Below are 24,529 nucleotides of genomic sequence, written 5' to 3' on the forward strand. Positions count from 1 at the left end.
CCATGTAGGGTAAAGCCCCCACCTGGTGAACAGAAGTCCCCCTCTGCAGAGGAATAACCAGGACAGAAGCTCACATAAGAGCTCCCTCTTTGGCTCACATATTCTTTGAGTTTTTCCATAGATATAAAAAGTAATAAGTTGAATTTACTTAGAAAACCTATGGGAAGTGATTAGCTCTAATTTCTCAAGCAAATTAGCTCATTATAGGTAACTTGTGTATAGGTTACCAGAAAATGTGGGCCAAGTGTTGGTAACTCAGCCAAGTTCAGCCAACTTAGAAATTTAATTTTAGTGTTTTGCCATTTTCTGTCTGTGGACCTAAAAGAAAGTTTTATCTGATTTTGCATAATTCTAGGAACATTCTTCAGCAATTTTATCCCTAAAAGTATGAGTAGGTCAGAAGCACACTTGCGCACTATGCACTCACTGTGCTCTGGATCGCTCTTCCATATATGGACAAACTTCCAAGCGGCAAATGTTTGGGAAAGTGACGTCACGGGTTAAGCGCACAGACAGTGAGATCTTATTCTCAACGATGCTGCTTCATCAAAGCAGTAAAACACTCTCTCCCTAACATAAATTAAACTTTTGTTCACCTTATGAAAAACTTATTTATATGTTCGCCATCCTTATATTTCGCTCACACGTTGAGTTTTTTTCTCTTTCGTTTGGTTCTTAAATAAACTGAGAAATTCGCGCCTGACGTTGACCGTATACTGCATGTCTGTATTTGGAACCTCCGATTTTAAACAGCACCGGTCTAGCTGCTGATTCACTTTGCACCATCTAGATTAGCCTACTAAACTTGGGAACTTTTGACCTATGATTATGTAAACAGGAAACACTTTCTCTTGAAGCAGTTTAAAGGAGTAGCCTAGATCAGTGAGGGAAAACAATAAATGTTATCAGTGTTTTACCATATAGGCCATATAATCCTTGTTATGTTTATAGATACCTATATATAATTCTAGGAGGGATGCTGGTTGGTTCCCCAGAGGTGTGCTGCTGCTTTGGCTTCAGTAAGCTTGAATAATTAACTGTCTGCCATGGGCTCCTGCTCTCATCATAAATGTCTTCCAATGGACACTATCTGCACTCAACTAGCACTTTCATGCAAAAATACAGGTTTAAACAACAACAACACCCACCCACCCCTACACACACAAAGTGGCAAAAGTATCTGGATGCTTCATTTACCATTAAATGGCACTTTGAAAATAGCCTTCTTGCAGTCATATGCACTTGAGTGAATCCACTTTCCTTTCTCTTTTTTTGAATCCACTTTCTATAAAGATCATGAAGATTGGCTGTGGGATTAGTCAGAGAAATGTTTACACTGGACCTTTGTGCCAAGCTCAACATTCAGATATTTATCTCAGAAATTATTCAAATGATTCATATGCCATCCAAATATCTACATAACCCTTGACATTAATACAACTGTTTAGAGCAGACAGGCAGCCACATGTCATTTAATCATTTCACTATAAACCGGTCACAATTTCACAACCAGAGAGAGACAAGACGGCTGTTAAAATAGGCTACTAAAACAAACTCCACTACACTGGGTCGCCGCTTAAATTCAAAGGGCCTAGGACAAAATGTTAATGGATGGAACCCTATCAGTCTTCCTGGTGGTCCACCAGACACACACACTGGAAGATATTTCACAACAGAAGGTCTAATTTACATGCACAGCTTCAACATGGAACACACACAGACACTACCTCACTCTTCCTCACACATTTAAACACATTAGAAACACAAACTTTTCTACATCTCTAAGAAATTTCACACAAGCACACAACTTTTTCTCATTGTCTTCCCATGGGAAACATGTATATGAACAGGTAGACCATGTTATGGAGGGTACTTCTGTTCATGTGGGGGATCTGTGGGTCAGTTTGAAAGCATTCCGGCTATAATCCGGCACAAGCTGGCACTACCACCCCCTGCCCCCCTTGAGTGTGAAACTCAACAGTATCTAGAGCTGTTGTCACAATGTTCCTGATAAGACGCTGGCCGCCTTGATGAAGGCAAAGCCTGTGAAATTTTATCTCAGTTTTCTGAGTGGCCTATTTGATTTAAAATTGTAAGAATAACCAACCTCCTCATGTGCACAAGGACTTTAAGAAGGCGTGCGGGTACATATCATTCATTTCCTATTGATAAAGTGTGTTACAGCTGATTTCTGTCTGAATTTTGTACAGTCTATGGGCGGTGCACATCATTTTTTTTTTACTTTGCCTAGAATCCCACTCCAGAAATATCTCAAACAAAAGCCTTGTTTGCACAAAAACCTTGATCCCACAGGTGAGTAAATCAGCCTGTCGTATGAAAAACAAACACATTTCTAGAGATGATTCACCTTAAAACAGGGGTCATGATGTGAGGACAATTCACACTTTTACAGGCGACTAAGGGTGTCTCCGTAACCGTACTCATGAATGAGCTTAGCCAAATAACTGTCAAGTAAAGCCCGTAACCCCGGGTGGGGTTTCCTTATCGTGTTCAACAACAGAGATGATTCCATTTATGGCTGCCTCAAACTGCTCATCAGAGCAAGACCATGTTCGCATGTGCGTGTGGCCACTGTGGGGAGTGGAAAAGCTGTAGGTCACTTCCTAAAGAGCGACCTGTTTCTCATCCACGGGCTTGCATTAAACAAATACTACAGTGATACTGTGAATTCTCTAGATGCCATGAGTTGAATCTGTTCATCATCTGCCGCAGGAGCTGTTCTGCAGTGGAGTTTGTGTCAAACTCAATCACTGCATTTAGATTCACAGGGCTCCCACAAAGCGTTCTCTTCTCTTTGTAAAACAATCAGGGGATAACTGTGAGAGTTCAATTCATTTGGCACGTTTAGTTCATTTTAAATGTAATTTTTTCCTGTGATGCATCATTACTCCAGTCTTCAGTGTCATAATCCTTCGGACATCATCCTAATATACTGGTTTTCTGCTCAAGAAACGTTTTATCAATACCAATGTTGAAAACAGTGTTGCAGCTCAATATAAAAAAATAAAAAAACAGGATACCTTTCTCCAGGATTTTTTTGATAAAATGATCAAACGAATGGGTTCCATTTGCAATATAATTTTTGTTAACTATGTTACCAAACTATGACCCCAAACACTTGCCTTGAATGGTATTATTTACTGAAGGCTGTTCTTTAAAAGACATGAAAATAAATATGCTAGAGTTTGCAAATATTTTCTGACTGTGGTCATGATACTGTTATTGTAACAGACACAGAGTTTGCATAATTTATATATAGTACAGAATAACGACTTCTGAGGTGAATAAGGCTGATTGGAAAATATAAATGCTAACTTTTAGTCAAACCAGGGGCCAGTTGCATAAACATAGCCATTATGTTAAGACTGTGTTTTAATAATATGACCAACTAGCAGTTAGTTAGAGGGAAATCAGTCTTACTTTCAGTATCAAATACCAAATCTGCATTTTTATGTAACTGAGTAATGATCGGTCTTAAACAAAAAAAAAATGACGATTAACTTTTAAAAGTAGCCTAGTTTATGCAACCATCCACTGATGCTTAAATGTGTGTATTAGTGAGGTGGTTAGCAATGACTTTAAATGTTTAAAATATCTGTTTTGGTCCAATTTGTAAGGTAATCACGTAATCATAGATGAAGAGTTTAAGACAACACGTCCACCGCTGACCTAAAACATTATCATTTATGTTCTCATAAATCTTTCACTTGGCCCTGCAAGCTGCTCCATTAGACAGATGGAGAGCAGATACTGATGCATCACCATGGTGACCATTCTCACATCGGAATATCCATGAACACTCACCCAGAAATTACAGCAGGCTACTTCCTGTTTGATGATGATTAGAATGGTGTACGATGAGGAAGATGAGATATCACAAGACGGTTTCTATGGAAACACTGGAACAGAACTTTAATGCACAACTCAAACAGCTGCTGTTCAATGAGGTTACCATGGAAACACTGTTTTCACCCCACCCCCCACCCCACCCAAGTTCCACTGATACAGACTCACAACAGGCATTCTTGTAGAAATGCTCTCCAATCCCTTTTTTTCCTCCCAGCCCAAAACCTAACCAGAACCCCCCCAACATAAAGGTTACAGGTTCAGTGGAACTAAAATATTAGGAAACCAAAAGCACTGCAGTTATTTTTTTTCTTCTGATAACATATTAATATCACTAATATATTTTTTTTAGTGTCATCACTGTGGTGTGACCCCAGAACGCATGACATTAGATAAAAGGAGTTGGTTCAAAAAATATAAACCAAAAGACATTGAAAGAGTCCAAAGATGAACAACTCAAAATAAGTTTGACTCTGAGCCAGTGAGTTGTGACATCTGTGACATCACCACATTTTCGCCCTCTTCTCCGATGGAGAATCCTCCTCGTCTCCCGAGTCCGAACAAGTCCGTTTCCCAGAAACACTGGCAGACTCCTTTCCAGAGGGCTCCCCCTGGGTCCTGGAGTCACCAGAGTTCTTACGGAGTTCTGTGTCTACCCCAGAGCATTCTGGGTGAATAGAGTCTGCAAGGTTCTCATCTGCGTGTGGACGTCCATTAACCCCAGCTGCTGTGGCGCGACTGCTGATTGTCGCGTTTATTTCCTCCACAGCACTTAATTCTTCCCCGCTAGTTCTCCCTCGCTCTAGTTCCTCCCCGGACTCTGCGAGAAAGCCCACTCGTGATTTCGCCCTCTCCACAGGGGTGTCACCACCCGATAGAGAGGAAGTGATGCGGCGCCTGCATCTAGACTGCGATTGTGACTGTCTGTCAGATAAGTGCGTGGGACTTGAGACCTGTCTGCTCTGCTTTGCTTTGCCACGATTCCTGAAAGGTCGAACTTCGTCCCCTGAAGACGAAGAAGGTGACGACGGATCGTGGACGGAAATGCTGGGATAGTTAGAGAAATCTGTTGCACCGTGATTGTGCGCAGATTCTCTTCCAGAAAGGCCAATGTGGCGCCTCCACCTGGCTGCGTTGCGCTGTCGCATCCTGCTCCTCCGCAACTCCTCGTCAACTCCGTCTGTGCTTGAGGAGGAGCTAGAAGACGAGCTGGGAGAGGAGCTAGAACTGGAGGCCACAGCTGCTGAGGAGGCGTGGCTAGAAAGGCTAGAGTTCTCACGGGGACTAGGCGATCTGGGACGGGGCATCGGATCCAACCAGAACCCACTGGAATCGGAGTCCTCATTCACAAGGTCCAGCAGAAATGCAGATGCACGTGGCCTTGCCCGGCTCCTCTGAGACCCGTTCCTGTCCTGATCAGTCCGCTCACTCCCAGACGCTTCTGGTCCAGCCAATGAAGATGAAGAGGAGGGGTCAGAGTCACTATGTTGTGCGGCGGTTACATTAGCGGCAGACTGCGGCATGGAGCGCGTCGAGCGCGTGGATCGCCGAGCTCTAGCGTGCAGCTGCAGAATTGCACCCTCGCTCAAATCGCTGTCCGAGTCTGAGCTCCACCCCTCAATCTCACGCCGAACAAGCGAGTCGAAGAAAGCCATCATTCGTGGGTCCTCCTGCACTGACTGGCTGACGTAATCATGTGACAGGCCGCTTCCGCTGTTGAGGACCAGGCTTATGTATTCCTCATGAGTGTAGAGAGAGCGAGATTTGTCCTCCACCAGCCCTTCAAGATCTCCAACACTATCTGGTTGTTGATACGGACTCCATACCTACAGACAGAGAGAGAGAGAGAGAGAGAGAGAGAGAGAGAGTAAAAGAGGATCAAATGAGTTATGATTTCATTTTCCCCATATTAACAAGTTTACAAGAGACTTTCTTCCTAAAATTTAAAGAAAGAAAAATATTACATTTGCTATTATTGTACTAAACTTTTAATTTACTTTGTATTAAGTTGGCAGTGTCCCCTACAATTATTAATTTTAGATGTATAAACATACCTATTGAAAACAAACTTAAACAGGAAAATAATTACGGTTTCAAAGCAAGACAATATTTCCATTGAGCAAGATAAAAGCATTTAGAAACATATAAATTAAAATTGTCTTATTTATAAATACATTTACTTGACCAAAAAATAAATAAGCGTTTTCTTTTTGAATATACTTTAGATGTAATTTATTACTGCGATGGCAAAGCTGAATTTTGAGAATCATTACTTCAGTCTTCAGTGTCATGATCCTTCAGAAAGTGATGTGCTGTCAATGTGAATGTACAACTTTTGCAGTTACACCACAGTGCCGTTTACTCGCTGCTCGTGCACAAGAGTAAAACAGGCCTAACATCCCAAATATGTTCAAGAAACATAAATGTCTAAATCACTATCTACGTCTACGACTGTACAAACACAGCAGATGTCTGTCTCTTTGCGTGTTATATAAAAACAGCCAAGATGGTCTCTGACAAAATCAAATTTAGTGAGTAAGAACTGGCCCACAGTGTGCAAGTGTTACTCAACATCTACTGCCTGCCAAACATTTCACAAGAACCACAAGCAAAAGATAAACTACAGTCTAACTCTTACAGCACATGACAACACTTAAGAAAAACTCACACAGAACATGACAGCTGAAAAAAAAACCACCCAAAAAAATGAAGACCTTGTGGTCTTTGTGTTTATGACATCGCTAACCAGCAAGTAACCGCTGGTTACGTTATGCATTTCAGGAAGCTGCGGTTGTGAAACTGGAACCCTCTGCTTTATGATATAGGTAAATCCAGAGAAAAAGAGCGAGACAGGTAAAGAGTGAGACGGGTAAAATCATGCCTAGATTCGGTGCTTTCAGGGTTTTAAGGGTGGCTGAACGAGCAACAGCAGAAATTCATTTAAGACTTAACGTAGCAGACACATGTCCAGACACGATAATCTTTCAACACACGCAGAATCTTTACCTCTGTGTGCATGTGTGTGTGGCAGGTCTGCCCGTGTCAGGCAAAAATAGTTTACCCAGAAGAAATCCCATTTCATCCATTTATTCACCTTCATGTTTTTCCAAACCTGTTTGACTTTCTTTCCAAAAGAGATGCAAAGTAGAATGCTCACACTTCTCTCTTCCACAGTGAAAATAAATGGGACGGGGGTGCCATTGAGCTCCAAATATGATAACAATACACCATAAAAGTAATACAAAAGTAATTAAAATGTCTTATGATGTTTGTGATAAGGTAGCTATCTAATTTCAATATTTTTGAAAAGTCTCTTTCGCTCACCAAGGCATTTATTTGATAAAAAATACAAATCAAAATATTAATCAAAATTTTAAATGGTTTTATATTGAAAATGTATTTAAAATATAGTTTATTTTTACTGAATTTTCAGCATCATTACTCTAGTCTTCAGAGTCACATGATCCTTCAGAAATCATTCTAATATGATGATTTGATGCTCAAGAAATTCTTCTTATTATTAAAGTTGAAAATCAGTCATTCTGCCTAATATTTCTGTGGAAACCATGATTTTTTTCCCTGGATTATTTGATGAATGGAAAGTTCACAAGAACAGTCTTTATTTGAAACTGAATTATTTTGCATCTATGTAAAAGTATTTATTGTCACTTTTAATCAATTTAATGTGTCCTTGTCTTACTGAATACCAAACTTGTGAATGCTAGTGCATGTGAGAAACAGTGCTGTCAAATGAGATTAGAGCTACAGTGGAGATGATGATTTTAAATGAACACCAACTTAAATTGTGGTCTGTTCCTCACAAAGCTATTGTATGACTTTCCATAACTTGGAACATAATACACAATCCATATGAATTACTTTAAGAGTCATTTAAATCCACCCATCAATAACCATTCACTGTTTTAGTATGGAAAAGAGCAGCATGAACATATCTTTTTGCATTTCTTGGAAGAAAAAAAAAAGGTTTAGAACAAAATAAAGGTGAATAAATGATATAAGATTGTATTCCTAGAAATGTATTATCCCTTTAAATCAATCTGCAGAAATACATCTGTTTGTTCTAAATACAGCTTTTTTAATGTTTGTATGAAAGTAACAACTAACCTTAATGACCTTCTCCACACCTGAGGAGCAGATCATGTACGTGTGAGGGTTAAATCGGACCTGATTCACAATGGACCGATGACCTTTCAGAACCATAAATGCCCCGTTTACCACTCGACCCGCAGCTCCTGCCGAGACACAGAGAGAATGCATCCATAAATAACAACAACATTAGACATGGTTACCTTGTGCATGAGTGTGTGTTTACCTGCTTCAGGGTCACTGGGGATTCTCCACATGTAAAGGTTAAAATCGTCTGAGCCAGACAAGATGTACTGAAAACACAGAGATATATTATTGCACACAAACTAAGCACTTATATCCGAAGGGTTCTAAAGAAATATGACATGATATATGCCTCCACAGACAAGTTTCTTGAATTATATATTTGTACACAACACTGCAGCACTATTGCACACAAAGATTTAAAAATTAAAATAAAAAAAACTATTACCATTCAAAAGTTTGTAGCCAGTTCGATTAGAATAAATCGATTATATTAATAAATCGTCAGTTAAAATAAACGCTCTTCTTAAAACTATCTATACATCAAAGAATCCTGAAATAAATGTATAACTGTTTCCACAAAAATACAAAGCTGAATTTAACATTGATAATAATAAGAAATGTTACTTGAGAAATGATTTCTGAAGGATCATGTGACACTGAAGACTGGAGTAATGATTGGCTTTGCCATCACATGAATAAATACGTCTAAAATATATTTATAATATAGTAATAATAAGTGGCAATAATATTTCACAATTCTTCTGTTTTTAATCAAATAAATGCAACAAGACTTTTTTCAAAAATATAAAGAAATTTTACTGACTGCAAACTTGGTAGAGTATTGTAAATGCATTTTAAATAAATACATTTTAATAATACACAAAATGTATATTATTTATAATATAATATATAATAATACAAAATAGTTTCCCCCCCAAAAAATCTACAAGTAACCTTTCTTTGGGGACATCTTACATTTAATCAACTTCTAAAAACTATTTAGAAGTTGTTCAGAGGATAGAGAGGATTTAGGGAGGAGGATCCACCATTCTGTAGAAGGAGGTGTACGACAGTCAGACAGAAAGAGAGAGGAGAAACAGCTGAAGAAACAAAAAAATCTAAACACAGAACCCAAAAGACCAACACACACACAAACGCAGGCAGACAGAAAAGCATCTGCTGGGCTTTAGATTCAACACTGATAAAACAAGCTTCTACAAGCCGTAACCCAACATTCCCTCACTGAACATACCTGAACACACACACACCATCTACAACCCACTGACACACACTCATCCACCAACCCACAAACGGATACACACTCATGTGCACACGTGAACTCAGAAACCTGTATGCCATCAGTGATCAGTAACATTCACACACTGTTATATTTCTCCCCATTACCAGACTTAAGGGACTGGTTAAGTTAGTCACAAGTTAGTCATTTGTTCACTCAACTTTGTGTGTGTAGATGACAGATAGACAAATAGACAGAAAGATAATCTTTATTGGGGATAGGTCAAGATAGCTAACTAATGAGTTTATCTATATTTATTGGTTTAGTCCATTCTGTTATGCTCTGACTAGCTTAACAGAAGAATCCAAAGTGAATCCCTAAGAAACCTGTCTGATCGTGGTCTGATGGACATGGCCTTAAACCAGCATAATTATGCAGAAGCACCCAAGAATTAAACATAAAAGAACAGAAATAAAAAGGACTTCTTAAAATATGACGTGTGCACTCATGTGAGACAGGCTCAGTAGACACGGTCAAATCAGCAGCTTAATAAAAGCAGTTTTTCTACATGGAGAGGATCGTCTCATGTTGGCTACATGGTGACTGAGAGATCATATGACCAGCTGAAAATTAATACCTTTCCATCTCAGTTATCTCCCGATTATCGAAAAAATTATAAATAGAAAAATATACCATACTAGAATATCTACTACTACTATAATATAACAAAATATTTGAAATATAATTTATAAAGATTTTCACATGTTTTTTTTTTTTTTACAGAAGTCTCCTATGTGAAAAAGGGTGCATTTATTTGATTAAAAAATCTTAATATTGTGAAATATCATTGTAATTTAAAACAACTGTTTATATATTTTAAAATAGTAATTAATTCCTGTAATGGAACATTTTCAGCATCATTACTTTAGTCTTCATGATCCTTCAATGAGTTCCATGAGTTGGTGCTCAAGTAACATTTCCTATTGTTATTAATGTTGCAAACAGTTATTAGAAAGTTCAAAAGAACAGAATTGTGACCCTGAACCACAAAGTCGTATGTCACGCGGGTATACAGGTCCTTCTCAAATAATTAGCATATTGTGATAAAGTTTATTATTTTCCATAATGTAATGATAAAATTAAACTTTCATATATTTTAGATTAATTGAACATCAAATGAAATATTTCAGGTCTTTTATTGTTTTAATACTGATGATTTTGGCATACAGCTCTTGAAAACCCCAAATTCCTGTCTCAAAAAATTAGCATATCATGAAAAGGTTCTTCAAACGAGCTATTAACCTAATCATCTGAATCAACTAATTAACTCTAAACACCTGCAAAAGATTCCTGAGGCTTTTAAAAACTCCCAGCCTGGTTCATTACTCAAAACTGCTGTTGGTCCACTGGGTTTTATCAAGGGCAGGGTCAATGCAGCTAGCTATCAGGAGATTTTGGAGCACTTCATGCTTCCATCTGCTGAAAAGCTTTATGGAGATGAAGATTTCGTTTTTCAGCACGACCTGGCACCTGCTCACAGTGCCAAAACCACTGGTAAATGGTTTACTGACCATGGTATTACTGTGCTCAATTGGCCTGCCAACTCTCCTGACCTAAACCCCATAGAGAATCTGTGGGATATTGTGAAGAGAAAGTTGAGACACAAGACCCAACACTCTGGATGAGCTTAAGGCCACTATCGAAGCATCCTGGGCCTCCATAACACCTCAGCAGTGCCACAGGCTGATCGCCTCCATGCCACGCCGCATTGAAGCAGTCATTTCTGCAAAACGATTCCCGACCAAGTATTGAGTCTATAACTGAACATAATTATTTGAAGGTTGACTTTTTTTGTATTAAAAACACTTTTCTTTTATTGGTCGGATGAAAAAAAAATTTGAGATAGGAATTTTGGGTTTTCATGAGCTGTATGCCAAAATCATCAGTATTAAAACAATAAAAGACCTGAAATATTTCAGTTGGTGTGCAATGAATCTAAAATATATGAAAGTTTAATTTTTATCATTACATTATGGAAAATAATGAACTTTATCACAATATGCTAATTTTTTTTAGAAGGACCTGTAATTGTGGCAATAGCCAACAATACATTGTATGGGTCAAAATGAAAGACTTTTCTTTTTTGCCTAAAATCCTCATGATCATGTTCCATGAAGATATTTAGTTAATGTCCTACTGTATATAAAATAAAATTAAAAAAAATATTAGTAGTAGTAATATGCATTTCTAAGCAATTCATTTGGACAACTGATGTATAAATCCATAAAAAAATTCAGGAAAAACATTACCCGTATGACTTTTTGTAAAATACATGGTATTACTGTCACTTTCAATTATTTGAATGCATATGTGCTAGATACAAATAAATAAATAAAAACAAATAAAAATATCACTGACCCCCAAACCTTTCTGAACTGTAGTGTATATGCTGCTTGCTAAAAGTGACCTTCAATTTCTGGATGGCAATCAATGAAAAATGAAAAGGTTTTTGGCCCACATAGTTTTGGCGTCTAAGTTTTGCACATCCCAAGAGTTTATCTAACCTGATCTCGGTCTCCAGCGAAGCAGCAACTCTTCATAGTGCAGGAGTTGAAGTAGCCCTGGTTATCAAACTGGAAACTGGGCAGACGAGAGTGGAGCTCGTACAGGACGGGAGGTAGACGTCTGCGCAGAGCCAGCAGCTGAGTCCCCGTGCTGTTAAAGCGAACGCTCATGGCACTCTGAAGAGACAAACTCCCTCCATATCGCAACAGAGAGCTACAGCACAGAGAGAGATACAAAGGAAAATAGTTAATTATAAAAGATCATTATCCCTCCATATAAATGCTATTTTGAATATTACCTTTCATGCAGTGCGTAATATAGCTGTTTGTGAATGTAAAATGTCTGCAAATTATTAAAAATCAAAGTGCATGACAAAAAGTTATTGTCTCCTAAAAGAAAATCATCTCTGAACTGCTGAAAAATCAGCCATTCCAGTCTTACTTCCTGTTACATACCTATGTAACAATGGAACACATTTGCATAATGCATTTACTTTGACCTGCCCTCAAACACTAGTTTGAGTTTGGTTTGTGTTGTCGAGTCGACATATAGAGAAGGCGGTGTTGTCAGCATTTAGCCCCATACAAACAATCAACGGCATTTTTACTGTTCGTATTACGCACTGTAGAAGCCTCCTGAGATAAAATTCAGATAGACTTGTGGTAATAGGCATCTTGTTTCCAACACACACTGTAAGTGGTAAACCAAATCACAACAGCCTGGCCAGTCTTACCAATCAGAGGAGAGTAGGCCCTCGGAAAGGCGAGGTTTCAGACTGAATCTTCGAATTAACCGATATCGGACTCTTTAACAAACGAGGTGATGTGCAATGCATATTATTAGAATGTATTTATTTATTTTAACCTATAATGCATGTAAATCTATTATAGGAGACCTTCAAAACAAAATTAGGAACCTTTGAAAATAGTATAACATGGGCAATGTATATACACTGAGCACACTGAGAACATCTTTACTCAAGCTCTGCTGTCCTCTGCTGCTCTCAGGCAGTACAGCAGGCAGCTATGATGATAGAGCTGGCCTTCAGCTAGATTTTTTTAGCCCATATTTGGACCGAAGCATATGCGTTCAATCTCTTACCAAACATATTTGACCTTGTTTAGCTGTGTTCATAAACACCACTCTGTCAAATTTGATTCTGATTAGCCAATTGCAGCCAAACATGTTTGCATAATGACACTAAATTGTACATTTGAATAGTCTCTTGCCGCCAATTCTGCAACTTTCATTTTCCTCTTAGACTTCTGCAGTCTCAGATTAATTCTTTGTCAATTTATTTACTTATTTGGTAAGTAGTTAGGTAATTTATTTATAAAGCACAATCCATTGGTCCATCAGTCACTGACCATTGTGCTGTACAAAAATTCTAAAAAACAATATAAATAAAATCACTAATAATCTTCAGGAGTGTAATTACTTAATTATTGTAATTAATTATTGTACAAATTACTCTCCCCAAAAAGTACTGAATTACGTGTTACTAATTAATTTCTTAATCCTATATCAATCATGACTAATTAAGTAATTCAAGGATAGACATGAAACGGCTCTTTCAATTCATTCAAATACAAACACTCGTCTTCAGTGTTATGATCCTCCAGAAATCAGTGTAATACTCTGATTTGATGCTCAAAACATTTATTCTTATTCTTATTATAAAAGTTGAAAACAATTGTGCTATTTTGTGGAAATCATAAAAATAGAGTTTTTTTAAAAAAAATCGTCTTTATGTGAAAAAGAAATATTTTCTAACTTTATAAATGTCTTTACCATTACTTTTACAATGTATTGCATCTTTGATTAACTTCTTTTTTTTTATTGTACAGAGCCCAAACTTTTGAATGGTTATGTACTTAAAAATGCAACAACAAAAAAATTACTATGGAAAAACGTTTTGCATTACCCATTTTTGTGTTGGATACTGTCAAAAATATGAACTTCGGAAGTCTTTTTGAAATTCTCTCTCATGCCTGTTGAACACTGGACGCATAAGCAGAGTCTATTTTTACGGGGCCGCTCAAGATTTAAAGCCACAGTGCATTGTTTTTGGTCAAAATACAAAAGTTAACATGAAAAATAAAACAAGTCACCATAAAATCTTACAAGCGAGTTGTTCCGTGTTTCACAATCACCATTTGACGTTCTAGCGCTGTGATAAATAAAATAGAATAGTTTTTGCCCAAACTTCAAAGCCCTGTTTAAATAATCCAATCTAGAGGTATATCTTAACGTTAAGATACTTTTATCATGTAAACTACATATACAGCATGTTATTTGCTCATGTATGGGACAGTAGGAGGGGAAACATGGTCGTATCGCAGTAGAGTATGCTGTCCATTATAAATCAAAGCACATGAAAAACAGCGGTTGTAGGAGAGCACCTGAAAAATGTGACAATGGACGATACTCGTCCGTATTTGCCGTACACAAGCCGCTGTTCATTGTGTGAAAGCACAATGGACGTGTGCTGCTCCAACTCTACATACGCACAACTTGCTCGTCCAGTGCTCGTCCACTCGTATACCAAAATAATAAAACAGTATGTTTCACGCGGAGATCTGATATCTAAATAATGTTTGGCCCTTTTTGGCCTTTGAAAGAAAACATTTAAATTAGGAATGCACCGATACCATTTTTTCTGAACCGATCCGATATTAAAAATTATGAGTATCGGTCGATACCGATACTAAACTGATCCGATACCAATGCAGTTGTTTAAAACTCAGTGTGTTGAATTGATAATCACTCTTTTGTGAGTTAAACACAATCTACTAAATACAGACAACTTCATTATAAAGAAAAACTACAAATAAAAAAAAGCAATCTATGAAAAAAATACTACTATAGATGGTGAATAAATTAGATTAGTGGATAATTCAGCAGCAAAAGTTACAAAATAACAAGTGCACAATAATTGTATTAAATCTAAACCTTTAGCGGGAGAAAAATAAAGGAAACCAAAAAAGTGAATAAGTGTAGCTGTAAATCAGGTAAAATGTTACACAAAAAACATTCATGAAAAACAAGCAAATATATTTATAGAAATAGGGCCTATATACTTAGAAATTACATTTATTTTAAATGTATAGTGTATATTTTTAGGCAGCATCATATAGCAACAATCGCCCGGCGACTGTGTCCCGTCCCGTCATAATAAAAGTCCCGGTACTCGCGAGCCGTGTGTTTGTATAACAATTGCTCCAGCGGCTGTGCTCAGCCCCACAACACTCGGTCCTGCTCTGCTTTACACTACAGTAACGTTAATAACTGCATCCATGAACATGATTTCTGCCCGAGTCCTATTTTCCACCAGCTGTGAGGTGAAGACCACATGTCCCAAGATACTGCGCTCACACCTGGCGTCATCAAAATACTAGGGATGTGCATTACAAGGAAAAATAATATTCGATGATCGCTGGGAATTATTCGAATATTATTCGAAAATCGCACCCCTCCCCCGCATGCACGCAAACTGGCATAGGTATATCCTTAAATAAAAGCCTTTGGTCAATTAAACGCCGGGTCTCTGATAGTGGCGTGGTCAGCACAAACAAATAAAGGCCGGGGGAAAATGTGTGGATAATATCCTAAATGCCTTTCATTTAATGTGCACTCAAGTTCATCGTAATGTAGGCTACAGTCGGGTTGTGCCGTGAAGGCTGACCAACATCACGCAATCATCCTGATGCCACGCCCGTTCTTGCGAGTGCGACACACACTAAGTCTCTTCTATAGTTAACCTAAAAACTTTGTAGGGATGGCTCTGTAAATTAAATTGAGAATATAACTGATGCATTTATGCCATTTTAAATAGGCTAAATGATGAGAGATGAGATCTGTGAAAATACCGTGTCAGGCAGGCTACACAAATATTGATCTTCTGGTCTTTTTTATACGTCTTAAACACTATTCGCACGGTATTGGTATTATCTAGGGACCTCTGTGATTTAGAAATTACTAAAATAACCTCACGTGCAACCTAGGCCTATATAAAAAATTAAGCGAGGAATAAGCATTTTACATTTTTCTCAATGCTGATTACCGATTAGGCTACAGTAATTCTGGCCGAACATCTGAGTTTTGCGTGGCGCGCATTTGCACGGGATAAGCAAAGCCTGTGATTTTACTCGAATTTACTGACTTATTACCCGGATATGATGTCAAGACTTCGTTATAGATATAGCTGTATGAAATCATTAAACAGGCATCGATTTCGTTTTGATTATTTTATAGTAATAAATAAACATAATTTCGTTTTTTATTTATTACGCAAAACTCAGATGTGGGGGATTAGCCTAATTTGAGAGGTCCCTAGATAATACTTATCCCGTGCGAATAGTGCTATAGCCTACTCTGCATTTAACTTAAAAAATATTTTATTTTGTACAAGAAAACAGAATAGGCTTCAAAATAAACTATGTTGATGAAATATTGTAAAGTGGTCATGAACTATAGGCTACACGAACGACCGTTTATAAAAATAGGCAAAATCAAAAATGAATAGGCCCTATCTCCGAGAAAAGTGCGTGCAACCAATTGGAAGCACGGGTGAGTAATTAGTTTGTTCAGAAAAATAACTAAATTATAGTTAAAAAAAACTTAGTTAAAAAAAATTATGTAAAGCGACATAAAGTGCATAAACTCTTCTTAAGTGGAAGGAAGCTTATTTCCCTCACGTGCAACGATAGCCTAGAAAGCGCGGAGTCATTAATTGGGTTAGAAAAATAACGAAATTATATATATTTTTTAATAGAAAATAATATTTATGTAAAGAAATATATTAAATTAAAAAGTGCCTGAAAGTAGGCCTACACTACTCTTAATGGAAGGAAGCTTTTTCTCTCAAGTGCAACCTAGAAAGCACTGAGTAGGCTAATTAGTTGGGTTAGTAAAATAACGAAATTACAGTTTAAGGATAAAAAATATTTATGTAAAGAGATATTAAAATAAAAAGTGTTTAAAAGTCCACAACTATTCTCAAGTGGAAGGAACCTTTTTCCCTCATGCGCAATATAGAAAGCGCAGATGCATCATTAGTTGGATTGGAAAAATAACGAGATCAGTTTTTTTAAGTAGACAATAATATTTATGTAAAGAGATAGCCTATATTAAAATAAAAAGTGCTTAAAAGTAGTCTATACAACTCTTAAGTGGAGAAGGCTTTTTTCCCCTCACGTGCAACCAGGCTGTAGAAAGCTGAGTCTGGTTCGGGTAAAATAACCTCACGTGCAACCTATATAAAAAATTAAGCGAGGAATAAGCATTTTACATTTTTCTCAATGCTGATTACCGATTAGGCTACAGTAATTCTGGCCGAAATTGCTTTGTCGACTTTCTAGCTTGTTGTTGTATAAATGGTGATATGTTTGCATGTTTCGTAAAAAAAAAAAAAAAAAAAAAAAAAAAAAATCAATGATAGATATCTGTCCACTGGAACGTTATCGCTTTTATTCGCTAGTAATTTAAAACGGTTTAAAGGCTACATATATGAAGAAAGAGAGGGAGAGAGACCAATGGTCTAGACGGGACAGTAAACTCGGGTTCTACAAACTCCATCAGACTTCTCAAACCCTCTCCTTCTACAAAGTTGATCGGAAGCATATCTTTAGCGATCATCTTCGTGATGAGGGCCGTTGTTTGCTCTGCCCGTCTAGCATCCGACTTGGTTGATCGGATCATAAAACTAGCCACTGATTGCTGCTGACCTGTGGATGGACCTGCTGGGTATTTTGCTCTCAGATGACTGTGCCTTGTAGCGGTTGACCTATGATAAGCAAGCATCGCATGGCAGAGTTTGCACTGCACTTCTTTTTCATTAATTTTATTATAAGAACTCCACACAGAACTCTTATTCGACATCGTGACTCTACGTAGTGTGCATGATGATGTGTTTTTTTTTTGTTGTGTGAGAATTGATTGACAGCCTTTACGTGCGGTTTTGACAGCGCGCGCCACCCGCTGGTTACATTAACACGTCACCACCGCATCAGCGCAGCAAACCTGGATTTTTTTTTAGATGACAATCGCACAGCCTATTCAATATTCTATAGTTAAATCAACTAATCGAATATTCGAAAATCGTGACTCATCCCTACAAAATACGCCTTTTTTTTTAGAATAGGCACCCTCCAATGGACGGAAAGTTGCATAGTGCACCTTAATAGCGCAAAAGTATTATAATACAGAGCTCCACAAAGTGCATATGCACATCATGTGCGCATAATGATATGCTTGAAGCAACAAAGTACCAAATAAGCACGTATGCGCATTCCCGTGCGCAGGATGATTCACTTAAAGCAACATAGAGTCACAGCGCGCTGTGCTCCATCCGCATTGAGAAGTTCAAAACACAAAGGGAAGACATATCAACGCGTAGTGTATCTATGCAATATTTTATTAAGCCATTTCTTTTAACAGTTTAACATTTCAGTTACTGTGTGTGTGAAGAACAATACAATATCTAGTCCGGTGTTGTGATCTAACAGACACCCGGTAGAAAGTAACACAATTCACAGCAATAAACACGAGCAAGATAAAGTAATTTTATGAGAAACCATAGAGCGTTATCTACAGATCAAGCATTATAACAGAAACAATGAATCATCTTGGAGAGAGTTTTATTGTGATGAATGTCGTAACCGAACGCGACACACAGTTTAAAGCTGAATGGAGAGTGACTGAGCCGCAGCGGAGGGAACATGCATTGACGTGAACTTGAATTGAATGACTTAAATATTAATCTGTACTCACATTAAACTATGGAATGGCTTCAGAACACTTATAATATAGTGCTTGAATGATGATGATGCTCGCTGATGATGCTTTATAATGTTTATGTCCCTTTTGTGGGGCACTGAGGCTTATCAATAACAGCATATAATACGCACAGAATCGAATTTGGATCGGCCCTGTCCCACCGATATCCGATCCGGCAAATTGCAGATCGGAACCGATATCAATACTGAGTATCGAATTGGTGCATCCCTAATTTAAATAGCCCTATGGGTTTTTTTTGGGATCGATTTCCATCTCACCTGCGGGGTTTGCGGATGTCCCACAGACCCACCCCCTCTTTAGAGTTTGCAGTGGCCAGCAGACGTGGCTCTACAGGGTTAAACATCACGCTGTGAAACGCTGATGGGTAGTTGGCCAAACAGAATGGTTCTAAAATACACAAAAGAATAAGAGTAAACCAGGGTTTCTGGAACAGTTACATCATGGTTTCCACAAAAAATTAAGCAGCTCAACATTTTTCCAAATCAATGTTTCTTGAGTACAAAAACAACATGAGTTCTGAAGAATCATGTGACACTGAAGACTGATGTAATGATGCTGAAAGTTCAGCTTTGCAAAAATAAAATACATTTTAAAATGAATTAAAACAAAGCAGTTATTTTAAAATGTAATCATATTTTACAATATTACTGTGTTTACTGTATTTTTGATTAAATAAATGCAGCCTTGGTGAGCAAAAGAGGCTTCTTTTAAAAACTTTTTTAAAAATCTTACCGACCCCAAACTTTTCTGGGGGAAGTTTATATCCTAAAACACTGTGCTGTATGTGACTATACTGTATTTGTCATTTAAGCAAAATAGAGCCACACCAAAAAATAAGACATTAAATTTTACACTTGTGTGTACCTCCATGTGGTGGTTCTCGTGTGTCCCATATGAGAACTCGGCCATCATCCGAAGAGCTGGCGAAGACGTTATCATTAACAGGACTGACGGACAGGCCGTACACAGCGTCATCATGCAAGAAGACATTGAGCGTCTCTCCTCGTTCCACATCGTGCAGAATCACCTGCTCATCATTTCCTGCAGCGACAGACAGAAACATTAGACATTTGATCTAGCCTGTGTTACAGCTGCAGCATTATGAATCTGAGCAGCTGCTTGCTCTACCTCCTGAGAAAACCCGTTTGTTGGTGCTGTCAAACGCAAGGCAGAAGATGTTGGACAGGTGCTCCCCCTTCAACTTGATTGGTTTAGCCCGAGAATGTATCGCTTTCTCCATGTGCCATAACAACACCCTGCGGTCATCTCCACCTAAGACAGAAGACATGTTAATGGCTTCACCAGAGCAATCGACCAATAAACATTGCTTTCAACATCATTTTCTAGAGGGTTTAATGTAGGGTTACATGCGCACAATCTGGATGTTTTACAGAAATCACAGAAGAGGAGCTAGTTTTGAGCAGTAGTCAAACAACTGTAATAATAATAATAAAAACTCACACCATAACTTTTTTTAATCTTTTGAACCGTAGTCTGTAATTGTGAGACTATACAGATTGACATATTTTATTTTAAAAGGTGGATTTCCACAAGAGCACTTGTTACCATTACCAGAGCCAGCTATGAGGTCTGGACCACAGTATTTTTCTGAGGTGTATATAATTAAGGTTGTGAAATAAATGCCTAATAAAGTATTAAAACTACTTCAGTGCTGCAAGGATATTGACAGCACTAAGATCTTCTCATCCGAGCTGCCTCTGTGGTGTCACCACTCGTCAATGTAAAATTATTTGAGATGACCGATCGAATCAAAGTAGACGGGATTTATTTTAACAGAAGTTGCTGGGCATGAATTCCAGCGAAGAGCGACACTTCAGTAAACAGTCATAAAATATACATAACTTTACAGCACTTTTGGTAAAAGATTTTAGAGTTTTGATCATTGGTGGTGAAACAGAACGATTACAACCAAAGGTCCTAAGCTTTGTATATTAAATATTTTCTCTGAAACTTAACTACATTACCACCTGTCCACAGATCTTCTGCTTATTTACAAGCAAAACTTGCATGTATCATTTGCAAAACCTCATTTTAGACAATGGTTACAGGAAATGTCTTATTTTTTGGAAAAACTCACATATATCATTAAGGGAAACCCTGAAAAGTTTTTTAAAGTATGGAATCCCTTTATATGATTTTTGAAGGAAGCTGAACCAAATAGTTTATTTTCTGTGTAACCTGGCATGCACCACATCATTAATGCACTATTATTCTGACGTGTATAGTCTTAATTTCCTTGTATATTGTTTTATGTACTTGTATGTTTTAATATTAATGTTTCCAAAAATCAATAAAACAGTGTTGAAGAAACAAAAATGGCCATAAAGTGTGAAAAAAGAAGTAAGTAGTTAAAGTTAAAGGGGGGTGAAATGCTGTTTCCTGCATACTGAGCTTTTTACACTGTTAAAGACTTGGATTCCCATCCTAAACATAGACAAAGTTTCAAAAACTAACGTTGGACGTTTGATGGAGTATTTCTGTGTTAAAAATACTCCTTCCGGTTTCTCACAAGTTTCTGAGAGTTTTTTTCGAGTATGGGTCGACTTGACGTTAATAGATCGGAAGGTCCTTGTATGGGCCGTACGGCTCTTCTCCCGGTAGGGTGTGGGCACGCGAGACTAGAGCGAGAGAGGAAATGCACGCCCGTAAACACTCAGGTGCAGATCCAGTCGATTCAGGCGCCGAGCTCCACTTTATTCCTATGGGTGACTTCAACGCTTTAGCACAGCATTCCGGGAAGGCAGTGCTGCATTTGACCCGATTTGAACGCAGAAATGATGGGAAGCGTCACAACATCGCTTCAGTCGCGACGCAAAAGTGGATCTCCATCGTTCACTGCTGTCAGGACTTCACCAAATCATACCAAAGAAGTGTGTTTTTGACGGAGCGGTCCCAGCGAGAAAGGTTCGGTCCTGCTTTGGAAGCAGCTGGTGAGTAAAACTGCTTCAAATGTCTCTGCTGTTGGCTATCGTCACGTGAGTAAACATCAGTAAACGACACGATCGCGTGCTTCGTCATTCAAATGCGCTAACGGTTACTCCATTGTTGTTCTATGTATAACGTTACACTAGTCTGACGTGCAAAACCGTTTTGCTTGCTACTGCTAAGGTTTAATCACATACAATAGTCCATAAACCGAATCATGTCCTCATAAACTGCGTGTAAAGACACAAATGTTGACAGGCCACTAAATACAGTACATACCACAGAGACTGACATCCTGCTGTTGCCGTTTCTCCTGTTCAATTTATTTCAGCCTCCGAATGATTCTGGATCATTATCTGTGATAGCCATGAGTTTCTCCACGCTTAAGGACGTCATCGCTTTGCGTGCTTGTCATTCTTTAGCTCCGCCCACACGATACGCCTCCAGGCGCTCGGTTTTTTCCGGAAACACTCGGTACAGCCCATATTTCTTTTATAAATATAATAAAACTAAAGACTTTTCGGAGATATGAAGGATGCAATACTACTCTATAAGTACTCAAGATTGACATGAGATTGACTGAAACTAATAAACCTTTGTCTAATTTCACCATTTTTAATTGAAAATAGGCCTGTGTAATTTATGATTCATGTAATGTAATAATTAGTAACTGTCAATGTAAGGGGACAAGAAACATTAATGAAGGCGTTTTCATATTAGGTATCAAATTAATAATGAAAGTGTAAATATTGTGAATTAATTTAATAAAATCATTTACCTAGTGTTCGTAGCCTTCAGTAAATTAACTTGTCTCAGAAAATTATTAATAAATCTTAGGCTAAATATCAGCTCACCCAATGTTTGCTTAACTGACATTGAAAAACAGAATAGTCAAACCTCATCTATAAGAGGGGAAGAGACACTAGCTCAGATGTGGGCCCTATAAAACCCTGACTACGGCCCTGCTTGTTACCCGTTTTTGTCATTAAACATGTCGACAGCATCCTACTGCTATTTTAGCGTCACATCTGTTGTGCAAAATGAACCAGAAGTTTTGAGGATTTGCAGTGAAACTAAGGTAAAGTTGACTGCAGGCATCATCTACATTTCTGTACCTGTGTAATGGAAAAAAGCACTACACTTTCACTCTTCAACGTTTCAACCAATGGTCTTTACTAGTCAGTACTGCACAATGGGTTTAGAGAGGAAGCAATTTCTAAATTCTAACTGATTAAATAGTTTATAGACAATTACTAGAAAAATGTTCCAAGCCTTGAATGCACGATATAATTTAATGGCCTGATATTTCCTTGTTTCAATGAGCATGGGAACTCTCTGGAATTCTGCGCGTTCACTAATATAAAGACTAAAAATATGCAAGTGCAAAAAACTTACAAAGGACAAAAATAAAGACTCAACCAGGAATGAATGTGAAGCCAAAAGAATCAGCAACAGCTGCAACCAATTAATGAGTCAGCAAGAAAAAGAGTACGACAAAAACTATGGAGGCCCTTCCACAGGCTGAACTTCCTACAATGGCCATTAAAATGTTCTTTGAGTGTGTTTTTGTCAAGGTTTTTCTGGCTCTTATTCGCACTAATGCCTGTCAGCATGGATATATGAAGATTTTGAAGTTTTTAGTGGGTATTTTTGTATTTAATTCAAACAATTTTCTATGTGTAGTGACTGGCTATGACCGGCTATGACCATAATTTGTTTGCACGTAGCGCTTGATTTCCTGCCATTTATCCTTGAACTATGGCAGGGTAAATCTTTTTTTTTATTGTTTATTAGTAGCAACTTAGTAAATTATTACTAACTTTTGTCAATTGCATGACAAGGCTGGTCATGTGATGTCAACATGGTTACGCCCCTGAGGGGCGACCCACTTCATGTAGAATAAATAAGCTTTTTCTAGAAGACTGGTCTTTATCTCATGTGTACATTATGTAGTGTACTTTATGAATACTGGTTTGATTCCTTTGTGTAAAAAAGATTTTTACTTATTGCCATAACATGCTTGTAAACACAGACAGAAAGACTGAACCCCTCTCCTATTTATTTATGTGCAACGCACAGAAAATTATGATGTCAAATCAACCCCATCAAAGTCGGAACAAGTCAAAGGCTTCGTTTGTGAGATATGCATGAACGTTTTGCTCTAAATGCTTATTCTAAACTCTGTTAGGGACTCCCGTCTCTGTCTCTCTCTCTCGCTGACCCACATTAAAAGATCAGCGTGCAGAACCGGAGGATCTTACCGGACACCAGCCACTGGCCTCCATTGTTGGAAAACTCGATGGCGTTGACGCAGCCGAAGTGGCCGAGCATGTCCTTCTTAAAGAGGCTGGAGCAGCCGGCCAGTCTGCGCCGCTGGAACTCTTCCTTCAGCTTCGGCTGTCCGCCGATCGACCTGCGGGAGAGGAACCCGACGGCGCTCCGCATGCCGCAGCCCCGCACCTCCTTCATCTCTCCTCCGGTAAATGAGTCTCAATGTCGCCGATAGAGTGTCCCGGCCGTCATGGGGTTGACCTCAGGTCTGGTTCGGTGGGTTCTGGTTTGGTTTGAGAATGTACTGTTACATGTTTGCTCGGTACAGCATGAGAGTGCGCAGCAAAAACAGAAGGTTGTTTAGAGTCCCACCGACCGCCGGCACTTCCTGCTCCGGTGCAAGGGCGATGACGTCAAAAGACCGGATCACACAACTCAGAATCAGAATCCGTGCTGTACTGTCTGATTGAATGTTATATAACGTGTTTCAGCCGTTTTGTGCATCATTTGTGATCTTTAATCTGTATTGCTCTTAATACAGTACTTGACTATTGCATTTAGTACCAGTGTGCTAGGGGAATGTGAACATACTTTGTACTAATACTTAAATATGTGTGTATACGAAAAAAGTATCTTTATTCTGCGTTTTTTAGATACAGTCTTCTGTTATTTTGATATTATAACATTTTAAATGTAAAATTAATGAAAAAA

At 38.2% G+C, this 24,529-nt stretch overlaps 1 protein-coding gene across 1 annotated transcript; it reads right to left on the reverse strand.

Moving 5' to 3' along the window:
• Positions 1 to 2,912: 2,912 nt before the first annotated feature.
• dcaf5 (ddb1 and cul4 associated factor 5) lies at positions 2,913 to 24,265 on the reverse strand. The gene is made up of 8 exons (XM_067422076.1): positions 23,809 to 24,265; positions 19,730 to 19,873; positions 19,466 to 19,642; positions 18,859 to 18,988; positions 11,803 to 12,016; positions 8,201 to 8,267; positions 7,993 to 8,120; positions 2,913 to 5,693 (listed from the first exon to the last, which is right to left on the reverse strand). The coding sequence occupies exons 1-8, from the start codon at positions 24,014 to 24,016 to the stop codon at positions 4,371 to 4,373; spliced, it is 2,391 nt and encodes a 796-aa protein (XP_067278177.1). The 5' UTR covers positions 24,017 to 24,265; the 3' UTR covers positions 2,913 to 4,370.
• Positions 24,266 to 24,529: the final 264 nt, after the last annotated feature.

This window comes from Pseudorasbora parva, chromosome 17 (assembly GCF_024679245.1).
Source record: "Pseudorasbora parva isolate DD20220531a chromosome 17, ASM2467924v1, whole genome shotgun sequence".
Classification (NCBI taxonomy): Eukaryota; Metazoa; Chordata; class Actinopteri; order Cypriniformes; family Gobionidae; genus Pseudorasbora; species Pseudorasbora parva.